Source organism: Cardiocondyla obscurior, linkage group LG20 (genome assembly GCF_019399895.1).
Source record: "Cardiocondyla obscurior isolate alpha-2009 linkage group LG20, Cobs3.1, whole genome shotgun sequence".
NCBI classification, from domain to species: Eukaryota; Metazoa; Arthropoda; class Insecta; order Hymenoptera; family Formicidae; genus Cardiocondyla; species Cardiocondyla obscurior.
In genome coordinates, this window is record NC_091883.1 from 1488759 (window position 1) to 1507255 (window position 18497).

The following is an 18497-nucleotide window of genomic DNA, read 5'->3' on the forward strand; positions in this document are numbered from 1 at the left end:
CTTGCTTCTACGTTAAAAAATAGTTTTACATTTAAATAATATTATAATAATTTTATAATAATTAATAACGAAATACGGGCGTACGTATCTTGCATGGTACTTTAAGGACTTCTCGTTTAAACGGACTTTTCTTTGAATTTAATAAAAAAAAAATTTTTTATTTAATATTTAATAAATAAATTTATTCGGTTTGTTTATTTCCGCGGTGTCGAGTGATCCAAACGAGAAAATAATTCGATCGGCTGAGCTACTAAAAACTACCTTTCTCGCCGCCGATATTTCTCTCGGCTTTCGATAGTCTCGCTTTTATCGGGAAGTTATGATAAGACGCCGCTTGTGAACTCTGTTTTATCATTTCTATTACCATTGGATAACATACCGTCTAACTATTTATCAGATGGTGTTGGTGGCGGCGGCATCCGCGGTAAATTTTACTCTAATTGAAATTGGAATAAAGCTAAAAATGCAAAATTAGTAAAATAATAATAAAATAAAAAATTGCATAAGAGTATTAATACACAACACTTGTATACGTTGCAATTTTATTTTATTCTTGCGTAAAGTTGTTCGTACAATATCATGTTTAAGTAACGCGAAATAAATATTTTTTAAGCGAATAATTTTTCACGTTTGTTAAAAAAGTATTATCATTAAATTTGGTATATTTTTCAATTCGTTTAGTTAGTTAATATTTTATACGCCCACTGCGCTTATATCAATTTACGTAACAGTTATTGCAGTAATTGAATCGATATCAACAATCCCTAAAAAAAATGTAGAGTTCCTCCGTTTATCCACATTATTAAAAATAGAATTGTGCAACGCACGTAAAATCGCAAAAAGGCTTTATAAAAATATCTGCAGTAAAATAGAAAAAGAAAAAAAAAGGAAAAAATTGAACTTAACAAAGATAGATAAAAGACTATCTGAAAAGTTATATAAATATTATAAAACATCTTCTTTGTATAGACATAAAAAATAATTATCTGAGATGTGGAAATGGTTGTCTCTGCGTTATTAATAACTGATCGGCTTTTCGTTCTCCCGATCTCTGTCTTGTACTGTCCGGAAGCGATCGAGAACTTTTGCAAATTATTCAAACGGCAAAACACGGTTAATTTACATATAATTATAATGGTGGGTCAAAGTTTCGGTGCTGCCGATTATCATTGTCGCCGTTCTCGTTGACGATTAGCGGGGCAGAGGCGGCGGCGTTGGAATTATTTGGTTCAGTTGCGAAGCATGTCGCGGCTGCTGTTGGTCCTGCAGCTGATGCTGGCCCCGACGTACTTCGTGGGCCAGCAACTTCTGACGCTTCTCCTCCATCAGCCGTTCACGATGCTTGTGAATGTAATCGTACACATTCGGCAGGCCCATAATCACGCAGGCCGACAATGCCGATCTGCATATATTCATGTCCGTCGCCTCGTACCTGAGTTCGCCGATTAATATCAATGATCTTTGCTACGGATTATGAATAATAAAAAAAAAATATGTTAATTACCATTCGTTCGTCTTCTCGTCGTAACATTCCACCTGGTACGTTGTGGTAACGCCGTTAAAGCCGCCGATAGCGAAGATCATGTCGTCGATTACTTCGATTGCGAAGTTACTACGTGGATTATACATGTCGGGAATGTGGCTCCAGCTGTTCGTAGAAGGCTTATACTTTTCTCCGCTGCACATTCTCGATATTCCGTTAAAGCCACCTTTTGTAAAGTATTAACTTTTTATAATTAAATATATAGCAATGCGAAATGAGAGAGAAGAAAAATGCAAGAGAGACATTTATAAGAAAACGGCGTTAAGACATAAATTTAAAACTTTTTAGTATACGCGAAATACTCGGAGCTAAATTTGTTTTCTTACGAACGAACGGCGGATACGTGCGATTTACATACACGAGGAAATAATTCCATTTATGTGTAAGTAACACGAATATAACATGAAAATTTTCTTTTGCAGGATGCACACGTTTCGTTACCAATAACGTAAACACAGCCGTGATAAGATATGCACGACACACCGCTTCTACGTGACCTCATCGCCGTTATCATCGTCCACTGATTGATACTTGGATCGTAAACCTCAGCCGTATTCATACAATCGTGTCCATCGAAACCGCCGGTAATGTATATCTTATCTATATCGCGTATAAGAATTGTAATTCTTTTGAATAGATAAATACTGTCAGTACGTTAGATAACTCCGACTGGCGGAGATAATGAAGATTTAAATACCGTTTAATGCCGTAGCACTTGCGTCAGATCTCTGCACGTTCATTGACGCGATAAGCGACCACTGGTTCGTCTTGTAGTTGTAACGCTCCGCTGTTTTTTGTCGATGATATCCGTCATATCCTCCCATTGCGTAAACTAAGTCGTTCAAAACCGCCACGCTAACATAACATCTGTGGCAAATGAAAAGAATCTGACGCGAACTTTTGTGAGTGATACTGTCAAAGAGCTAGTCACTGAACTTTTGATTTTGTGACATTTTTAATTTTTTTTTAGATCTTAGATACAATCTTTTTTGATTTTTATTATGCACGTAATAGATCTTTTATTATGTGTTATTGCAATATTTTATTTCTTTTTTTTTTAATTTTTTTTTTTTAATTTATCTATATTATGAATGGCAACAAAATGAAAATTATTTAAATGGCACTAATGACTAGCTCCTTTGAAATATATTCGACCTTCTAACGTTCATGGGAGCAACCTCTCGCCACACCTTGGTCACCGCGTTGAAACAACGGCAGCTGTTGAAATAATCGACGCCGTCAAATCCCCCGATAACGTAGATATCAAAACCAACCACTGCAAGCCCGTGATAAGCTCGCGGCCCGGTCGGATCTGTCTCCTCGATCTGAAGGGCTCGAGATTTCATACGAAATAAATTATCAATACTTTCGCCGAGGAGGAACAATCGCTTTCTTCTTTTTATATCGTTTTTAAAAAAGTACTACCGGAATCCATCGATCTGCTCTCGTGTCGTACGTCTCGATGTAGTTTGTCGGGGAGCCGCCGCTCCAGCCGCCGATGGCAAACAGAATCTCGTGCGGGACTCTAGGGCGAGCGATTTCCGGGGTCGGCACCTCGCCGTCTTTTTGGGTGATCATTTCTAAGTCGTACAAGAACTTGAGGGTCTCGATGATAATGGGTCTGCACGCGTCGTTACCCACGACGTAGGGATGGTCCTTGACGTTCTCGAGGAAAAACTGCGTGTCCAAGAGACCGAGCCTGATGTTCCTCATCAGATCGACGATGTAATATTTTCTGGGCTCCGGATCGTAGTTGATCCACTTCAGAACTAGCTCCCAAACCGTCTGCTCGCTTTTGACGTTCAGCTCGTCGGTGCCGACTAACGGCTTCAGTTCGTCGATAGACAGTTGCAGAATCTCTTCGCTTCTTTGCGACACCTGAATTTTATTCGGGACAAAACGAAAGATTACGAAGGGACGAAGCGTTCCATAAATGAATCGGTTGAGCTGATCGCAACCTCGACGAAGTGTCCTATGGTGAATCGGTAGGCGTCGTTCTCCAACTTTTTACAGAAATGCTGCCGGGCGAATCTCATCACGCCGATACAATTTTCCGGCGTTAGACTCTCTCTTAAATACTCGCAGCATAGATCTAGAACGCCTACGATGCCTAAGTAATCCGCCGTGATCAATAGTTCGCATACGTTTTCGTGATTCACGTCGACGGATCGTAAGTATGCGTATTCCAGTAAGAGATTCATCATCGGACTTGTCACGCCTGGCAGAAGAATATCGGTCTTCTCGCGAGAATGCAACGTGGTCGTAAATAACGTCCTGGAAAAAGTTAATCGGGCAATAAAAGTTTTGATAGCCGACATAATATTTATTAAGAACGTTTGATTATTTAATTCATTAATTTATTATATATATTATTGGTCTCAAAGGGAATAATTATTTTATGCGTAATAAATTAAATAAATTATTTGATGTAAAATCCGTAAATCCGAACGCATTGATTAAAATGAAACCTAAAATAAGCGCTGCATGCTGAAAGTATAGCTCGATGAATCGGAAAAACACCACCGTCTTCTAATCTCAATATTGCGTCACAGAGCAAATTATTTTGTCGGAAGTTGTACAGCGATTGCATCGCTTGTGTGCTCATACAACGGCCGCCACTTTCAGCTATCAACCTTGGATTATTTGTATTGCATTTTTCGTTCTTTTTGTTACTGGTTGTTGGTTCCGTATCCATATCAAAATGCAAACGATCGAAGAGCTTGATTCCCGCGACGAAAGCGAAACAACGAATTTCATTTAAACAGTTTAATTAATTTAATTGACTTCTTCAACGAACACCTATAAAAGTAGCTTGGCTGTATTACGATATTAAAAGAGGTAAAAATATTTCAAAAAGTTACGCGGAGATACAAAATTAAAATTATTTTGCTGCCTCAGTGAATTTAATAAATTACTTTCGGCTGCATTGGTTAAATACACGGAATACTGCTAATGCAAATTTATTTAAACTACTTCGAAATCTGATTAAATTTCTATTTTTCAAGCTTCATACTCGACGTTCATTAATATAATTAATTACCGGCAATTAGTTATTAATAATTTATACTCACCCAGTGCGAATGTTGGTTTCCTGAAAATTTCGTGCAAATGCGGGAGGTTAAAACAAATCGCATTGGCCCTGCGATTTTGATGCGTCTGCAATTCCGCGACTTGTGAATTTTTCGATCCCGATGAGAAACGTGATTACGAGGGAATCTTGATCGCGGCTAATTGCCGAATATCGCTGGCGATGGCCGTAACGTGCCGCCGTGTAGATTCATACGTGCTGCGAATTTGGACGTGTCAAAAAAAAACTCTGACACGTGGGCGGGAGCGGATCGCAGATTAATTCGCGGATCGAAGAGACGCGCGAAGGGGGAGGTGAGATTGGCAACGGGGGATAGGGAGGGGTTGCAAAAAGGATACGGGCTATTTTGCGGTGACTTTAAAAGCGAATTAATGCCGCGTCCAGCCGTGACATGTGGCCTCACATGTCTGCCGACCAGTCAGAAACTGTTGCTCGACAAAAGAGATTCTTCTGTCTCTGCTTCATAGCGAGCTTGCCGCAAATATTAATTGTGCTCGTTGATTTTGAAGGTTAGATCGGTATAATTAAAAAAAAGAAAAAAATTATTAATTTTGATAAATGGAATAAATCAAGCGGCTAAAATTAAAATGCGTTTACGCAGTCGTTATAAATCATACAAGATATTAAAAAATTGAGCTGATCGACGAATACCGCGACGTTATTCCCTACGTGTCGTGCAGATTCCGGATACTCTGAAATTAATATTCGACATAATATTTGATATAATATTCGGTGTATAAATTTCTTTATGGCGCATTAAACCGCACAGGGGTGAGGAATGTAAAGGCTGACCGGCATTACACGCGATGAATTAATAAGTAAAATTTTTCTTTTTAATATTAAAAATTAAACTGACATTTACTCTCGCGGCATGAAGTGAGCCAAACGAGATAATCAATATGGATTGAAACCAACAGCGTTGCTCGCGGTACCAGATATGCTGCAAGCGTGTCACTAATCGAACTAATTTACAGACATTTTTTACATTAATATTTTGCGTTTTTTTTTCTTTTTTTATATCCTATTACAAAAATACACTTCGTGTTATGGCTGCATCGATTACGACCTTCGTTGAGCAATGATATTAAATGTCGCTTAGATTCAAGACATCCGGCATTCGCTAGAGATTACAAGTGCACGTGTTTATAACAATCTTTACGTTTTCACAGTCCTTTTTCTCGTCAACGTGCTTGTGCTCTTCCATCTCCTCGTCGTTTCTCGATTTTTTTTTTCGCTCCTCTCTGCCCTCAAACGTGCTCGATAAGTCGTTCTTGCAACCCCGTCGTTTACAGTTGTGAACCACGCAGCCACTGTTGTCCGGCATTGCTCTACTGATCGGCAATACGTACCCGAGGGAGTACGGTGAGGTGACGAAGTCGTTGCTTCTCGAAAAACCGTCGAAGAACACGTTCCACTTACTGGCGAGCGACTCGCTTCCCCTCGTTTGGTTCGGCGATCTCAGAGCGACATCCTCCGCAGCTCCTTGCTTATTTGGCTGCTCACCGAATAACCGAAACGTCCATGTGACCACGGCGAACGTCGCCGCGTTCGTAGGGAATGCTCGAAGAATAGTCGAGTTCAGGCCTCGATACAGACACCTGTATCCCTCGGCGCGTACAGATTTTCTGAAGCAGTCCAATGCTCCAGAGTAACGGTTGCTGCTTTCCGCTTGAAGCCGCGACTTGATAACGTCGAGAGGGTAGGAAATCACCCAGGAAGCTGTGCCGGCGAGGCCGCCCGCCAGCAGAATGTGTACCGTCGAAATCGGCTGATTGGACGACGTCTTCGTGAGCACCTCGTAGGTCACAAAATACACGCCGTAGCCGGGTCCTTCTCTGAGAAATGTAACCCCCAGGCCCTTGAAAATCCCGCGGCCGCCCTCGTGCCTGTAGATATGCCTCAAGCACTGCATCGGTCCCTGAAACTTGAGCGTTCTTGTATTCGTGGACTGCAGCTGGAGTCGCGTTTTCGCCAGTTCTATCGGACTCGCGATGGGAGTCTGAGCAAGTCCGGCAGCTGCGCCGGCCAGGAAGTAAGATAGCAGTCGGTCGGGCTCGGGCAGGTTCCGTTGCGTGTATCCGTAAACGCCGAAGACGATGGCGTTGACCGCGGCCACCCCTGCGATTGGCGACGACATCCCCTTGTAAAGGCCACTCATCTGTACAAGAAATATAATTATATAAATTAATTAAATTAATATTATTAATTATTAATTAAATCCATAAAATCAGAGAAATTAATTAATTTTGTTTGCAAGCGCGAAAGCGACTCTGAGCCTTAGGACCTAACTTGCTTTAATTAAAAAAGAAAAAAAAGGAAAATTGAAATATTAATTAATTTTGTCTGCACGTGAAATCGATTAATTCTTAGATCTAGCTCGCTTTAATATAATTCCATACCGATTCTTTCGCGAGTATGGTGCGAAAGCAATCCCACGTGCCCCGATACTTTGGCCGCCGACCATCTTGAGTCTGCATGTGGACCTTAACTGTATCCAAAGGATATCCCACAATAATACCGGCACATCCTGGAAATCATATAATCGCCTTTTACAGAAATTAAAATTACAGCTTACCGATAACTTATTAGATTAAGATAAAGCCCGTGTTTGTGGCATATCTACGTACGCTTCAAATATATCGCGCTAAGCTCGCGTGATGGAAATATTGAAAGCAATAGAGCAAAATTTAGCAATAGATTTCTCTATTGCGCCATGTGACAGCGCGAAGCTGATACGGACGTTAGTGACATTACTTGCGTAAGTGCGATACAGCAGGAAATCGCAGAAAATTGTTTGTTTCTATGTGCGTTATTCTTGATTTGCGATAACGAAATCATATGATAAAATAACTGTTTTTATAACTACCATGTGAACAAGTCGAGTAGACATATCACGAGTAGTCATTGATAATATTAACTTCGCATCGGCCCGATTGAAACTTTTGTTTAAGCAATTCCCGAACGTATCGCGAATGGCGAGTGATAATTTTAACATCCTATTAATGTAATTACTCTCTTTTATCGAGTAACAAGAAAAAAAAAAAACAAAAAGAAAACGAATAATCTCACGGCTAATAATGCGAGAGATATTATACGTATATAAGCGCAATGAAACGTTTCGATGGACGTGTAACAAAAATTTTACCTCCCAAACATCCGGCAAAGAAATCAAGCGAGCAGGCCATCTTTGCCCAACGTGATCTGCAATGACTTTCCACTTGCAGTATCGCCTGCCTCTGGAAGGCTTATCTTCGAATCTAATTCCTTTCAAGTACGCATCGAAAGTTGTACAAGTTGTAGATCGGTTAATTATAACGGCCAATAAATTCGAATCCATGTAAGCCTAATAACTAATTCCTTTAAATTAAACTTTAAACAATACATTTGCTTATTCCTGGAAAATAATTGGTCGACAATAAGCAAATTTATCACTTAAAAACTAGTACTTTTATGTTATAACAGAAATTGATATTAAACATTGGCGTAAACGTTTTGCAAGTTAAATTAAAATTATTACAAATTAAAAAATGCGTTTATTTCGTGTAATTTAAAGACACGTTTAAACTATTTTGCCAGATATCAAAGTAATTTAATTTAAAAGTATTTAAATATATTATTTTAATCAGCGATTCGCATTTTTCGTAACGCTATGCTTTATCCAAAATTTATTTAGCTTTACGAAGGGATGTGGAAAGTTTACTTACCAGAAAATACGGCGATTAAGTTCTAACGAAACTCTTGGTCTGGCTTGGTCCTTGCCAAAAACTCACGTATGCAAAATAAAAACAAAATTAAATCGTTTTACGCGTGTTTCCCTCATCGAATCTTCTTTCTTACTGAAGTCGGTTTCTTCCAGCTTCCTCGCAGTGCACAGATTACTCCGTTTGCATTATCAAACCACTAACATACTCGCATCCGTTATAACAGTGTGCTAAATATTTTTGAAAAATATATTAGTGAGACACATATGTATATCGGCCATCATGGCACGCGAACGAAGCGTGGGTTAAACATCTCGCGATAAGATTGATCGGGTCTTAATAATGTTACATGTATTTTATTTTGTATTGGCACCATTTGCATACTGCAAGCAACGATTGTTGTTACCAATATTGCGATAGATACCGGCGCCAGTTATTTTGGTATTGTGATGATAAAACGACGAAGAGCAATACACTTGGATAATATAGTACGATCTAATTAGATAGTTATCACATTGAAATCAGTTTATTTTAACATTGTAAAATAGATTTTTCTTAAAGCTTATTTGTTAATTTAAAATTATTCTTAAGATAATTACTTGCATATATTTTTAAAAGAATTTTTTTTTTTTTTTTTTGTGAAGAGATTTTGCCGTATATTTTTATTTATATGTAAAATTGTATATGTGTAATTTCTGAAACATTAATGTTGCGATTAGGGAGGCGATTAAGAGTTACGATTAAAATTAATTACATTTGTGTGCGTGAAAGGTAAATGATTTCGTAAAGTTCGTGAAGGACTGTTAAGTTATCGTACGCGTTACTTTCACGATAACTTTTTGACCCTTTACGACATATATCAGTAGCAATGCACTTTTGCTACATATGGCCAGTTATTGCTCTTATTATTTCGCAACGTTTTTGTTGTATCGTCTTTTTTTTTTTCCTTTTTTTTTGTACTCAGTAATTTGTTAAAACTGATAGCCACGCCGTTCCGAGCATCAGTTCTTCCGTGTCGATGGACGGATGAAGGACAGTTGGCGTCTCGAAGTTAGATATTCTCGCGCGGATATACTTAAATTTTTGACACGTGACAATGTATGCACCGGCACGACGACAAACGTTAAACGCAGATATGAAAGAAAATATCGAATCAATTCTCAGCAGTTCACCTCCAGATAAGGTATGTACTTGTTGTACATACTTTTAATTTTTTTATTTCTATTTAATTTAATAAAACCATATACCTACGTTGATTCTAAATATGAATTATATTTGCACGTAGCTAATAGCTTTTATTTTAATAAAAGATTTCTCTTTAATAAAATATTAAGCTTTTAATAAAATTTTAACAATCAAACTTTACGACATACTCCGATAGAGAATGTTTTCGAAATAATGTGTGCAAATCCGATAAAATAAAAAAAAAATAAAAAAACTTACGCGTGACAGACGTCATCGTAAACGTCAAATCATTGCTTTATCGTATAAATGAACTAATCATAATTATTGTATTAGATTTTAAGTAAACAATACTCATCATTTTAAATGCTGATTAGTGTGTTTAAATGATGTGGGCAGATAAAGCAGTAAGTAAAGGCGACAGTAATAAAACAGATGTATATAATTAAGATAATACTAGCAGATATAGAATTTTAAAAGACAATCGGTACTATGTAATTGTAATTTAAATTAATTATCACTAAAGCATTTTTATTTCAAATATTTACTCATGCTTTCAACACGCATGAGATCTGATGAAATAAAATCTTTCATTGCATTATTGGGCGTGTTCGTAATCAAAGTCATTAATGAGCTGGCGCAATTTTTTAGTTCCTCGCACAATTAACAACAATATCATGTATTATGTCAATGACGCGAACAAACTTCTTGATAATAATTATTCCATCATGTACGACAAACTAATTGACAGTGTAGCACGATAAATTTTTATCCATTCCAAACAAATTGCTGGGAGAAATCAGCCTTGACTTCCAAACCGTCCTCTACAATTAAAATGATGCAAAACCTTTCACGGATTACAGTATTTGGAATTTTATACTTTTTTCTCTCCGCATAATAAAAAAAACGTAATCTCGCGCAGCTAAACAGTTAGTTCTTCTCGTATAACGTCTGTAGTTTTTGTGTGCGTGTAAAAAGAACTGATTACATATGCAGGAATCATCGAGATTCTCGATTTACCAGAATTTCTATCAAATGCACGATGGGAATGTTAAAAAAAGAGAGGGAGCTCTTGCAACCAAGTATATATATGGAAAGATCGCGCGCACTCAATCGTAGTTTTGATTCGTCGGTTCTTTTTGCAGTTTACCTAATTATTATTGTGCGCGAGCAATTAAATCTTAAGAGCGCCATTATTTAATAATGGTAGATGTGATGGCACCGGTGGTATGTGTCTTTTATTAAAACAAATTATTAATATCGATAGACATGCGAAAACTTTTGTATCGTACTTATTTATTTTAATAGGCGTCTTCATCAAATAAAATATTAAAGATATATGTCGTTGATAAAACATCTTTAAATAATAAAATTTCCATTTTTGCTAAATAAAATTGGAATTTCTTAAAACTGAAATTTAAAAAATTAATAAATACATTTTTATAAATAACGATATTAAACTATTTTTACAGCCGAGATTAATCCATGGCGGAAATTACATCAAAGAAGGCAGGGATTCAGCTAAAAGCACCTGCTTAATTTTTTCTCCGTATGAAGAAGACGAAGTTGGATCACTGGGAAAATACCTTCAGCTTTTTGTCGTAAGTAAAACTAACTTTTAATTAATAAATATATCGACGAGTGCATAAGTTAAGCGCCTTATGTTTCAGAAACACAAAGTGAATCTTTTGCACATCGAGTCGAGAAGTTCTCTTAGGAGACCGAACAACTATGAGTTTATGGTTGATTGTGCACCAGGTGGTAACATCGCTTCTGTAATTGAAGCTCTGCGAGACCAATGCAGCTATTTTTCAATAATATCTAGGTAAACATTTTTCACGTTCGTTTAAAAGTGTACTATTAATTTTTAACAACTTTATTTTAATATCTGTGATTTATTAATTTAACTCCTTTTAATAATTAATTCATAATTTTATTAATCAAATTTATTGTTCGTACCACATTTAACATATCGTCAAGACGTGTATAATAAAATTTAACATGAGTTGTGCATTCTTTTTAGAAATCACAAGGATAATATGAATACAGTGCCATGGTTTCCAAGAAGAATACGCGATCTCGACAAGTTCGCTAATCAGATTTTGTCTTACGGTGCCGAGCTGGATAGCGATCATCCCGGTTTCACAGATCCCATGTACAGAGAAAGAAGGAAATATTTCGCAGACATCGCCTATTATTATAAACAGTAAGTGAAATAAAATACGACGATATCGTATTTTATAAACGGCAAAATTGCAAAGTTAAATATGCAGATAATTACAAATATGCTTTACGTTACAGCGGGCAACCGATTCCAAAGGTGGAATATACCGCTGAAGAAACAGCTACGTGGGGCGTAGTTTTTAAAAACTTGACCAAACTTTACCCAAAGTACGCGTGCAAGGAGCACAATCACGTTTTCCCGTTGCTCATTGAAAATTGCGGTTACCGCGAGGACAACATACCGCAACTGGAAGACATATCCAACTTCTTAAAAGGTAACATTTCTATATGGTACAAGAAACATTTTAATACAAGATTAATTTTCCTTTCTTAAAAAAGTAAGTTCCACTTTCCATTCTCTTATCTTATCTCGTTTTCAGACAGCACTGGATTTACACTTCGCCCAGTGGCAGGATTATTATCCTCACGAGATTTTCTGGCAGGATTGGCTTTTAGAGTATTTCACAGCACGCAATATATACGACACAGCAGTAAACCCTTTTACACGCCGGAGCCGGACATATGCCACGAGATTCTAGGCCACGTGCCGCTCTTCGCTGATCCATCTTTCGCGCAGTTCGCACAAGTCATCGGCCTGGCGTCTCTCGGTGCTCCGGATGAATATATAGAGAAACTTGCAACGGTATCATCAAATATCTTAAATTAAAAAAATAATAATATTAATAATAAAAAAAAGAGTATTTTGTTGAAAAAGGAGATAAAGATTGAAATAATTTTATTTATAAATGTGATTTGTTGTTCCTATAGTGTTTCTGGTTCACGGTGGAATACGGTATATGCCGGCAAAATGGTGAATTGAAAGCTTACGGTGCTGGTCTGCTCTCGTCTTTCGGAGAGCTGGAATATTGTTTGAGTGGCAAACCGGAGCTACGGCCTTTTGACCCACCAAAGACTGCGTTGCAAAAATACCCAATAACGGAGTATCAACCCGTGTATTATGTTGCTGAGAACTTTGAAGATGCAAAAGAAAAGATGATGTAAGGTCCATTATAAAGTCGTAATGTAATAATTTAATAAAATACTAGAACTAACTCTTTTTTTTTAATTTCAGGAAATTTGCTCAAAGCATACCTCGAAAATTTGGAGTCAGATACGACGCTTACACGCAAACCATCAGCATCATCGACAGCAAGCAACAAATAGAGGCTCTTGTTAATAACGTGAATCAAGAAGTGCAAATTTTGATGGATGCCCTGAGAAAATTGCATCATTAAAATGAATTTTGCTGTGTGATTCGTACATAATATATTTTAAAATAATGTCGCACCTTATAAATATTTTTTTTAATAATATATTATCGTACTATTATGTTATATGAATGTGTAAATGAGGTTTTTTATAAAAATAATACGTGTAAAAGATATATATATAATATTACATATTAAAATATTTTATTTTTGTACTAATGTTCTCAAAAATGTTTTTATTGTTGTAATTTTGATACATAGAAGGGTTATTTTTATAAAAAAATAAAATTGAACTGTCTTCCTATTCTACGGTTTAAATATATTAAATAAATATTGTACAGCATATATATATTTCTATCATTTCTTGCTAAAAATAGCAAATTTATATTGGACAAATTTAAAGAAAGCGTTATTCAATATTAAGACCAATAAAAACCTTTGTAGATGTCTCTTAAATTACTAACAGATAATTATTTAATGTACATTTATATCAAATTCAACCGCGATCGTGATATAAAATTGTCAATTATGTAAATAATTTTTTGCTACAAGTTTTTTATACCGATCTATTAATTTTAAGTATACTTTCAGGTTTTACGCAGTCGTCTTACGAATATTGTCATCACATCAATTTGATCGATGTTGCGCTTTTTGGTCTGCATCAACGACATACCGATCGAACAACAATTACAAAACGCTATATTATATTTAGATATAACGAATTACATACATTTATAGGAGAAACTTGTAACATTATACATATACACAAAATATATATATATAATATATACATATATTACTTCTTTTCGCTATCGTATACATGTACAAATATATGAATACACCCTGTTCCGAAAAGTGTGGAGATTGGTCCCTCCTCCGCGTTGACTCTCACGACACTTATTAGAAAAATAAATTCAATAAATACATACAAATTAATTTAAAGATAAAAATATAATTTTTTAATTAAGAAGAAAGCAATGTTTCTTTTTTTCTTTCTTTCTTTAATTTTGTGAAGACCTTTGTTGTGGATTCGCAGGTGCTTCCATATTACTATATAGCATCTCGGCCTGCTGTGGACATATTTGGAAAGGCACGAGATCAGCGTTATTGTTTTCTTGCTGCGGTGGTCCCTGCGACTGTTGCGGCTGCTGCTGATGCTGCATTTGCGAATGCTGTTGCTGCTGCTGTGGCTGATTTATAGCGCCTACATTACCGTGCGCCGAGCCCGACGATTGATTCACTTGTAAGGAGTGTGAAAATAATTCCGTAGGCACTATAGGCACTGGTACGGTAATTGGTATTACGTTCACGCCTTGCACACTGTTGGACGTAGATAATTGCACATTAGCATTATTGGTATTGCAATGATTCGCTTGTTGACATGGGTTTGGCGAATTGTACGGGATACTAGTCTGAAATATAAATTGCATTTAATGAGTCAGCGTCGTCTTTACGCTTGACATAATACTTAAATGAAAAATAATTTCAACTTTTAGCTAATAAAATATTTAATAAATATTTTAATAGTAATATTTGGCATATATTTTTATAATTAAATGCTCGTCTAAAATAAAAATAATTAAATGTTTAAAACTAAAAGAAATTAAACACTTTCGTAATTTTTTTATTTAAAAAAGTATACAAACGTTTAGTAGTGGCGTGAGAATTCCATATCGGGCGATAAATAACTGCTCCGAAACCCTTTTTAGTTCTTCTTGCTGGCGAACGATCAGCTGCTGCAGCTCCTCGTGCTTTCGTTGCAGCTCGTCCTGTATTTGGTTTTGCGCGGAAGTCATTACAATACTTTGCTGGTGCAATATCTGCAAGTTAAGAATAAGATAAATTTTTTTGTAACGCTACAAATGATTTATTATTCAATTATTACTTCGTGAGGCGGTACAGATGAAAGGATTGGAGCGGCAGGTGTTGCGAACCCCGTCGTGACAATCGACTGCAGATTAACTGTTGCGTATTGCGCGGGATCCATAAAATTAATGCACGATTGATTGACATCGAGTTGATGCAGCTGCTGCTGTGTCTGCTGCTGCGGCTGCTGTTGCGGCTGCTGCTGCCTGTTGTCCGCCGACACTATCGGTTTCGACACCACGGAACTACTTGTGTACACGGAAGCTGCGTTCGACCTCGATCCGTGTGTTATTTGGGACTGCGGCGAGTTCCGTAATGAAATTGATATCGATGACGTGTTGGAACCGTCGCTGCGATGCCGGAGATTCGAAGCGACCGTCATCGACTTCGACGTTCTCGACGACTTGTTCGACCACTGTGTCAATGGTGTCTGGCAGGATGTCATTGCCTGCGAAAATTCAAGATCTATTTAAATATACGTTTGCGCGAATGCAAATTAGATTAATCAAATTATAAAAAGATATGCTTGAATTAAAAATCGTGAAATTTAAATAGCGCTGCCTGTCGTGTTACCTGTTTCACGGGTAATAAAATCTCTTGATTTTGCGTCTTATCGTAATCCTCCGATTCCGCGCGCATTTCCTTCAACACGTCTACGTAGCTGACTACGTAGTGAGTGCACACGATAAACTCCGGCTTCGAGTTCCACTGATTGTAAGTGATGTAGAACCTGGTCTGCAGCCAGATCCACTGCTGGCCCTTTGTGAGAAATCTGTAGTAGCAAGACGTTCCCTCGCCTTTCTGCATCACTGAAAAACGACGAGATATAATTGACGATCAAAACGCACAATCCGTCGTTTTCGCAATACTCACACGACTCGTGGCACGTTACTACATTATCCAGGTCGTCCACGTGGTAATAATCGTAGCCAGAGGTGCCTAAGACTTCGAAGGGCAAGTAACCGATAATCGGCGGTGCTCTGTGATCTAAGAACAAGAACTTCCACTCGAGACTGTGGCGGGATGTGAATTCCGACTTCGCGTTGTCCGTGACGGATAGTTCTCGGATCAGCTGCGGGGTTTGCAAGCGTCCCGTGCCCACGAAGACCAATCTGCAAAATGGAAGATGAGTCCGTTGCCTTGTGATTTTACTTTTCTAGTTTTCTACACGACTGGACACAGTACTTATTATCCGAACCGCCGGTATTACTGAGTTTCTGATTTGGCAATAAATTATCAACGTCGTTGTCCATAGCGGAACCTGTAACAACGCAATGCTGCAATGAGACTCGATTTTGAAAGTAAATTGACGCGACAGAGTTACTTTAAAGCGTAGAAAATTATTAAATGGCAAAAGCAGTAGATATAAAAATGTTAGATAAATTTAATTCTTAATTTATTACATAAAGTTGCCGCTCGTAAGTCTTAAAAATTCGTAAAGTGTTTTACTTACGGAAATATCCGCTAAACTGCACGAGTTCGTAGCTGGATTCTTCCCGAAAGTCCAGTCCTCCTCTTTTTATATGACACGTGAAAGAAATTTGGTCCTCTGGCGATTTAGAAAATTATTTTTAACAAAGATCACCGCGTCAGCATATTTTCTAACTTCTAATAGCTGTAGAAAACAATTTTTATTTACCCTTTTTTACATTGTGCCTATCTCGCGTGCTTCCAGGGTTTAATAAAACATTATACAAATGCGGTTGGTCCTCTTGATACGTTATATCATAAATAGTTGTGTTCTCCAGCTCGTTCGGGAGATATCCGAGCAGAGACGTAACGCCTTCAGAAACGTAATAAATATGACCATTCGAAGAGAAAACCATTATAAATCCGTCCAACGCCTATATTTGCAACAAAAAAAATTTGCGTATTAAACATTTACGTTTAATATTAAATTTAATTTAAGTTAACTAATATAATACAAAACTTGTACTAGCTTTACCTCTAATATGAGGTGAGTGAATTCTTCGTTAGACAGAAAAGATGGTTTCCAATCTTCTTGAATCTCGTGGACTCTCGACCTAACTGCTATTTCTGAAAATAATAAATTATGTTAGTAATAAAAAAAGAAAAAAAGTAACGAAGAGCGTTCAAATAATAATATCATAAAGTTCATTTTTATTACTTAATTTATTACTTAACCTTTACGTTTGCTAACGTTCATCGATATAAATTAAAAACGTTTACAAATGTACTCGGGATTAAAGTACTGTATAAATGTCGTAAGAAATCTTACCATTATGATTCTTTAAAAATAGAATTGTCGACTTTAACACCGTGGATTTATCCATCTTTCGCGTATTGGCACTAACCATACTGCCGAGCTCGTTCACGAGCATGTTGAACTGATCTCTGCGCTTCTTTTCGCTGAGATTACGCGACTTCCTGAAATAAAAAACAATTACATGTTTAACATTCATCCTGATAAATCATGGAAGAATTTTAAATGAGCCTTTACCGCTTCGTGTCGTCTTTGTCATCGATATCATCGTCCATGATGCTGCGAGATGTATGATTTCTTAATCTAATGTGGTGGAACTTGTTGGAAGAACGAAAGCTAACGCGATCACTTCTGCAATGAGAAAAGACAAATATATTAATAATAATTCTACAAAGTTAAAATTAAACTTCTATAGATACTTTTATATTTTAATTTTTATTTTGTAAGAAATGAACAAACGTGCAATATTATAAAAACATAACGATCTAGAATAAGTATTATTATTTCAGATAAACTAAAGTAATTGAAACAATAATCTTATATATGTTAAAATAGCAATTATATTAATCAAAATTAATTAAATATAACTAAATTAATAATATAATTTTTACTCAAATAAAAAAAAAAAAAATTGTTTACCGGCTTATGACGCGATAATCGCGCCAAGTCGTCACATGATCGCCGCTGGCCCTCGGAAAAGGAACACTTGGCACCCTCGTCCACTAATATCCTCGTAACATCTCAACCAGTGAATTGTCAGGCTAGGTGCGAGTGCAAGCTAGGATCTATAACAATCCGCCCGCGGTACCTGGCGTCTTTAATCGTAATCGCGATGCTTCAGCGCGGTGATACTGACAACGGTGGGAGGAGGACGGGCTCGACAGCCGCCAAGGGAAAGTCACGGCTTGCTGGGATGGACCGTCCAGGTGTCTGTCCGCCCACCGACGTAGGGTCACAGGTGTTTCACTCACTTCGGCCGACGAAAGGGCTGCTCGTCCTATGCCAATCGTACGCACGCGGATTGTCGCGGGATCCGAAGTCGTGGCGGCACGTCGACCGTTCCGCGACGGAGTCGCGTTCGCTAGAACGCAGTAAACGTTCCCCGCCGTAGGCACCGCGCCGCATTTTTCAGGAATAGCGCACCATCCAGTCTTCAGCCGCGCCGGATTCTCACGGCGGAGTCGGTTGCGCGGCCGGACAAAACCCTGGCAACGACCGTAGCGCTCCGCGTCGTCACGTTCAGGTTCATTAGCCGCCGAAGACCCGATCGATCGCGAGCGCGATCACGCGTTTTTTCTCACCCGCGATTCCGCGTCGCGAAAACCCGTGCGGTACACGCGGAGAGTAGGCCAGGCAGAAACGCAGGCCAGAACTGCCAACCGTCCTGGCGAAAGTTCCCTTCGCCAAGCACCGCCGATGACGCTGACGATGATGCTGATGACGGTCCGTTTAATGAGCGTTT

General features: G+C 37.8%; 4 protein-coding genes across 8 annotated transcripts; 1 reads left to right on the plus strand and 3 right to left on the minus strand.

Moving 5' to 3' along the window:
- Positions 1–1119: 1119 nt before the first annotated feature.
- Klhl10 (kelch-like protein 10) lies at positions 1120–4769 on the minus strand. Its single transcript, XM_070670288.1, is given in 8 exon segments — positions 1120–1432; positions 1505–1709; positions 1985–2143; positions 2241–2410; positions 2699–2868; positions 2969–3421; positions 3502–3817; positions 4012–4769. Coding segments are annotated over 8 exon segments (2013 nt in total). The 5' UTR covers positions 4239–4769.
- Positions 1985–13288, plus strand: Hn (phenylalanine hydroxylase). 3 transcript variants are annotated; one of them, XM_070670047.1, is made up of 8 exons: positions 1985–2127; positions 10987–11115; positions 11185–11339; positions 11538–11720; positions 11816–12012; positions 12118–12380; positions 12506–12735; positions 12810–13288. In XM_070670047.1, the coding sequence occupies exons 3-8, from the start codon at positions 11254–11256 to the stop codon at positions 12970–12972; spliced, it is 1122 nt and encodes a 373-aa protein (XP_070526148.1). In that variant the 5' UTR covers positions 1985–2127; positions 10987–11115; positions 11185–11253; the 3' UTR covers positions 12973–13288. The 3 variants fall into 3 exon arrangements, with proteins under 3 accessions (XP_070526148.1, XP_070526146.1, XP_070526147.1); XM_070670045.1 differs by lacking the exon at positions 1985–2127 and adding an exon at positions 9063–9515; XM_070670046.1 differs by lacking the exon at positions 1985–2127 and adding an exon at positions 9837–10741.
- LOC139110341 (mitochondrial basic amino acids transporter) lies at positions 5443–8545 on the minus strand. Of its 3 annotated transcripts, none has more exons than XM_070670049.1 (4): positions 8336–8545; positions 7777–7981; positions 7031–7158; positions 5443–6789 (listed from the first exon to the last, which is right to left on the minus strand). In XM_070670049.1, the coding sequence occupies exons 2-4, from the start codon at positions 7814–7816 to the stop codon at positions 5752–5754; spliced, it is 1206 nt and encodes a 401-aa protein (XP_070526150.1). In that variant the 5' UTR covers positions 7817–7981; positions 8336–8545; the 3' UTR covers positions 5443–5751. The 3 variants fall into 3 exon arrangements, with proteins under 3 accessions (XP_070526150.1, XP_070526151.1, XP_070526149.1); XM_070670050.1 differs by having other exon boundaries at positions 7777–7988; XM_070670048.1 differs by having other exon boundaries at positions 7777–8025.
- Positions 13244–18359, minus strand: Clk (circadian locomoter output cycles kaput protein Clock). The gene is made up of 12 exons (XM_070670040.1): positions 17675–18359; positions 17273–17386; positions 17051–17199; positions 16757–16848; positions 16451–16655; positions 16265–16360; positions 15997–16072; positions 15685–15923; positions 15385–15620; positions 14831–15259; positions 14592–14765; positions 13244–14357 (listed from the first exon to the last, which is right to left on the minus strand). Exons 2-12 carry the CDS (start codon positions 17308–17310, stop codon positions 13947–13949), a joined length of 2145 nt encoding a protein of 714 aa, XP_070526141.1. The 5' UTR covers positions 17311–17386; positions 17675–18359; the 3' UTR covers positions 13244–13946.
- Positions 18360–18497: the final 138 nt, after the last annotated feature.

Coding starts and splice junctions, on each gene's coding strand:
- LOC139110341 (XM_070670049.1), bottom strand. CDS start 7,816: ATGGCCTGCTCGCTTGATTTCTTTGCCGGATGTTTGGGAG. Junction 7,159..7,776: donor CTTTGCCGGATGTTTGGGAG/GTAAAATTTTTG, acceptor TATGATTTCCAG/GATGTGCCGGTATTATTGTG. Junction 6,790..7,030: donor CCATACTCGCGAAAGAATCG/GTATGGAATTAT, acceptor TTTCTTGTACAG/ATGAGTGGCCTTTACAAGGG.
- Clk (XM_070670040.1), bottom strand. CDS start 17,310: ATGGACGATGATATCGATGACAAAGACGACACGAAGCG. Junction 15,621..15,684: donor AGTAACGTGCCACGAGTCGT/GTGAGTATTGCG, acceptor GTCGTTTTTCAG/TGATGCAGAAAGGCGAGGGA. Junction 14,358..14,591: donor TTCTCACGCCACTACTAAAC/GTTTGTATACTT, acceptor TTTATATTTCAG/ACTAGTATCCCGTACAATTC.
- Hn (XM_070670045.1), top strand. CDS start 9,429: ATGTATGCACCGGCACGACGACAAACGTTAAACGCAGATATGAAAGAA. Junction 11,721..11,815: donor ATCGCCTATTATTATAAACA/GTAAGTGAAATA, acceptor TTTACGTTACAG/CGGGCAACCGATTCCAAAGG. Junction 12,013..12,117: donor CATATCCAACTTCTTAAAAG/GTAACATTTCTA, acceptor TCTCGTTTTCAG/ACAGCACTGGATTTACACTT.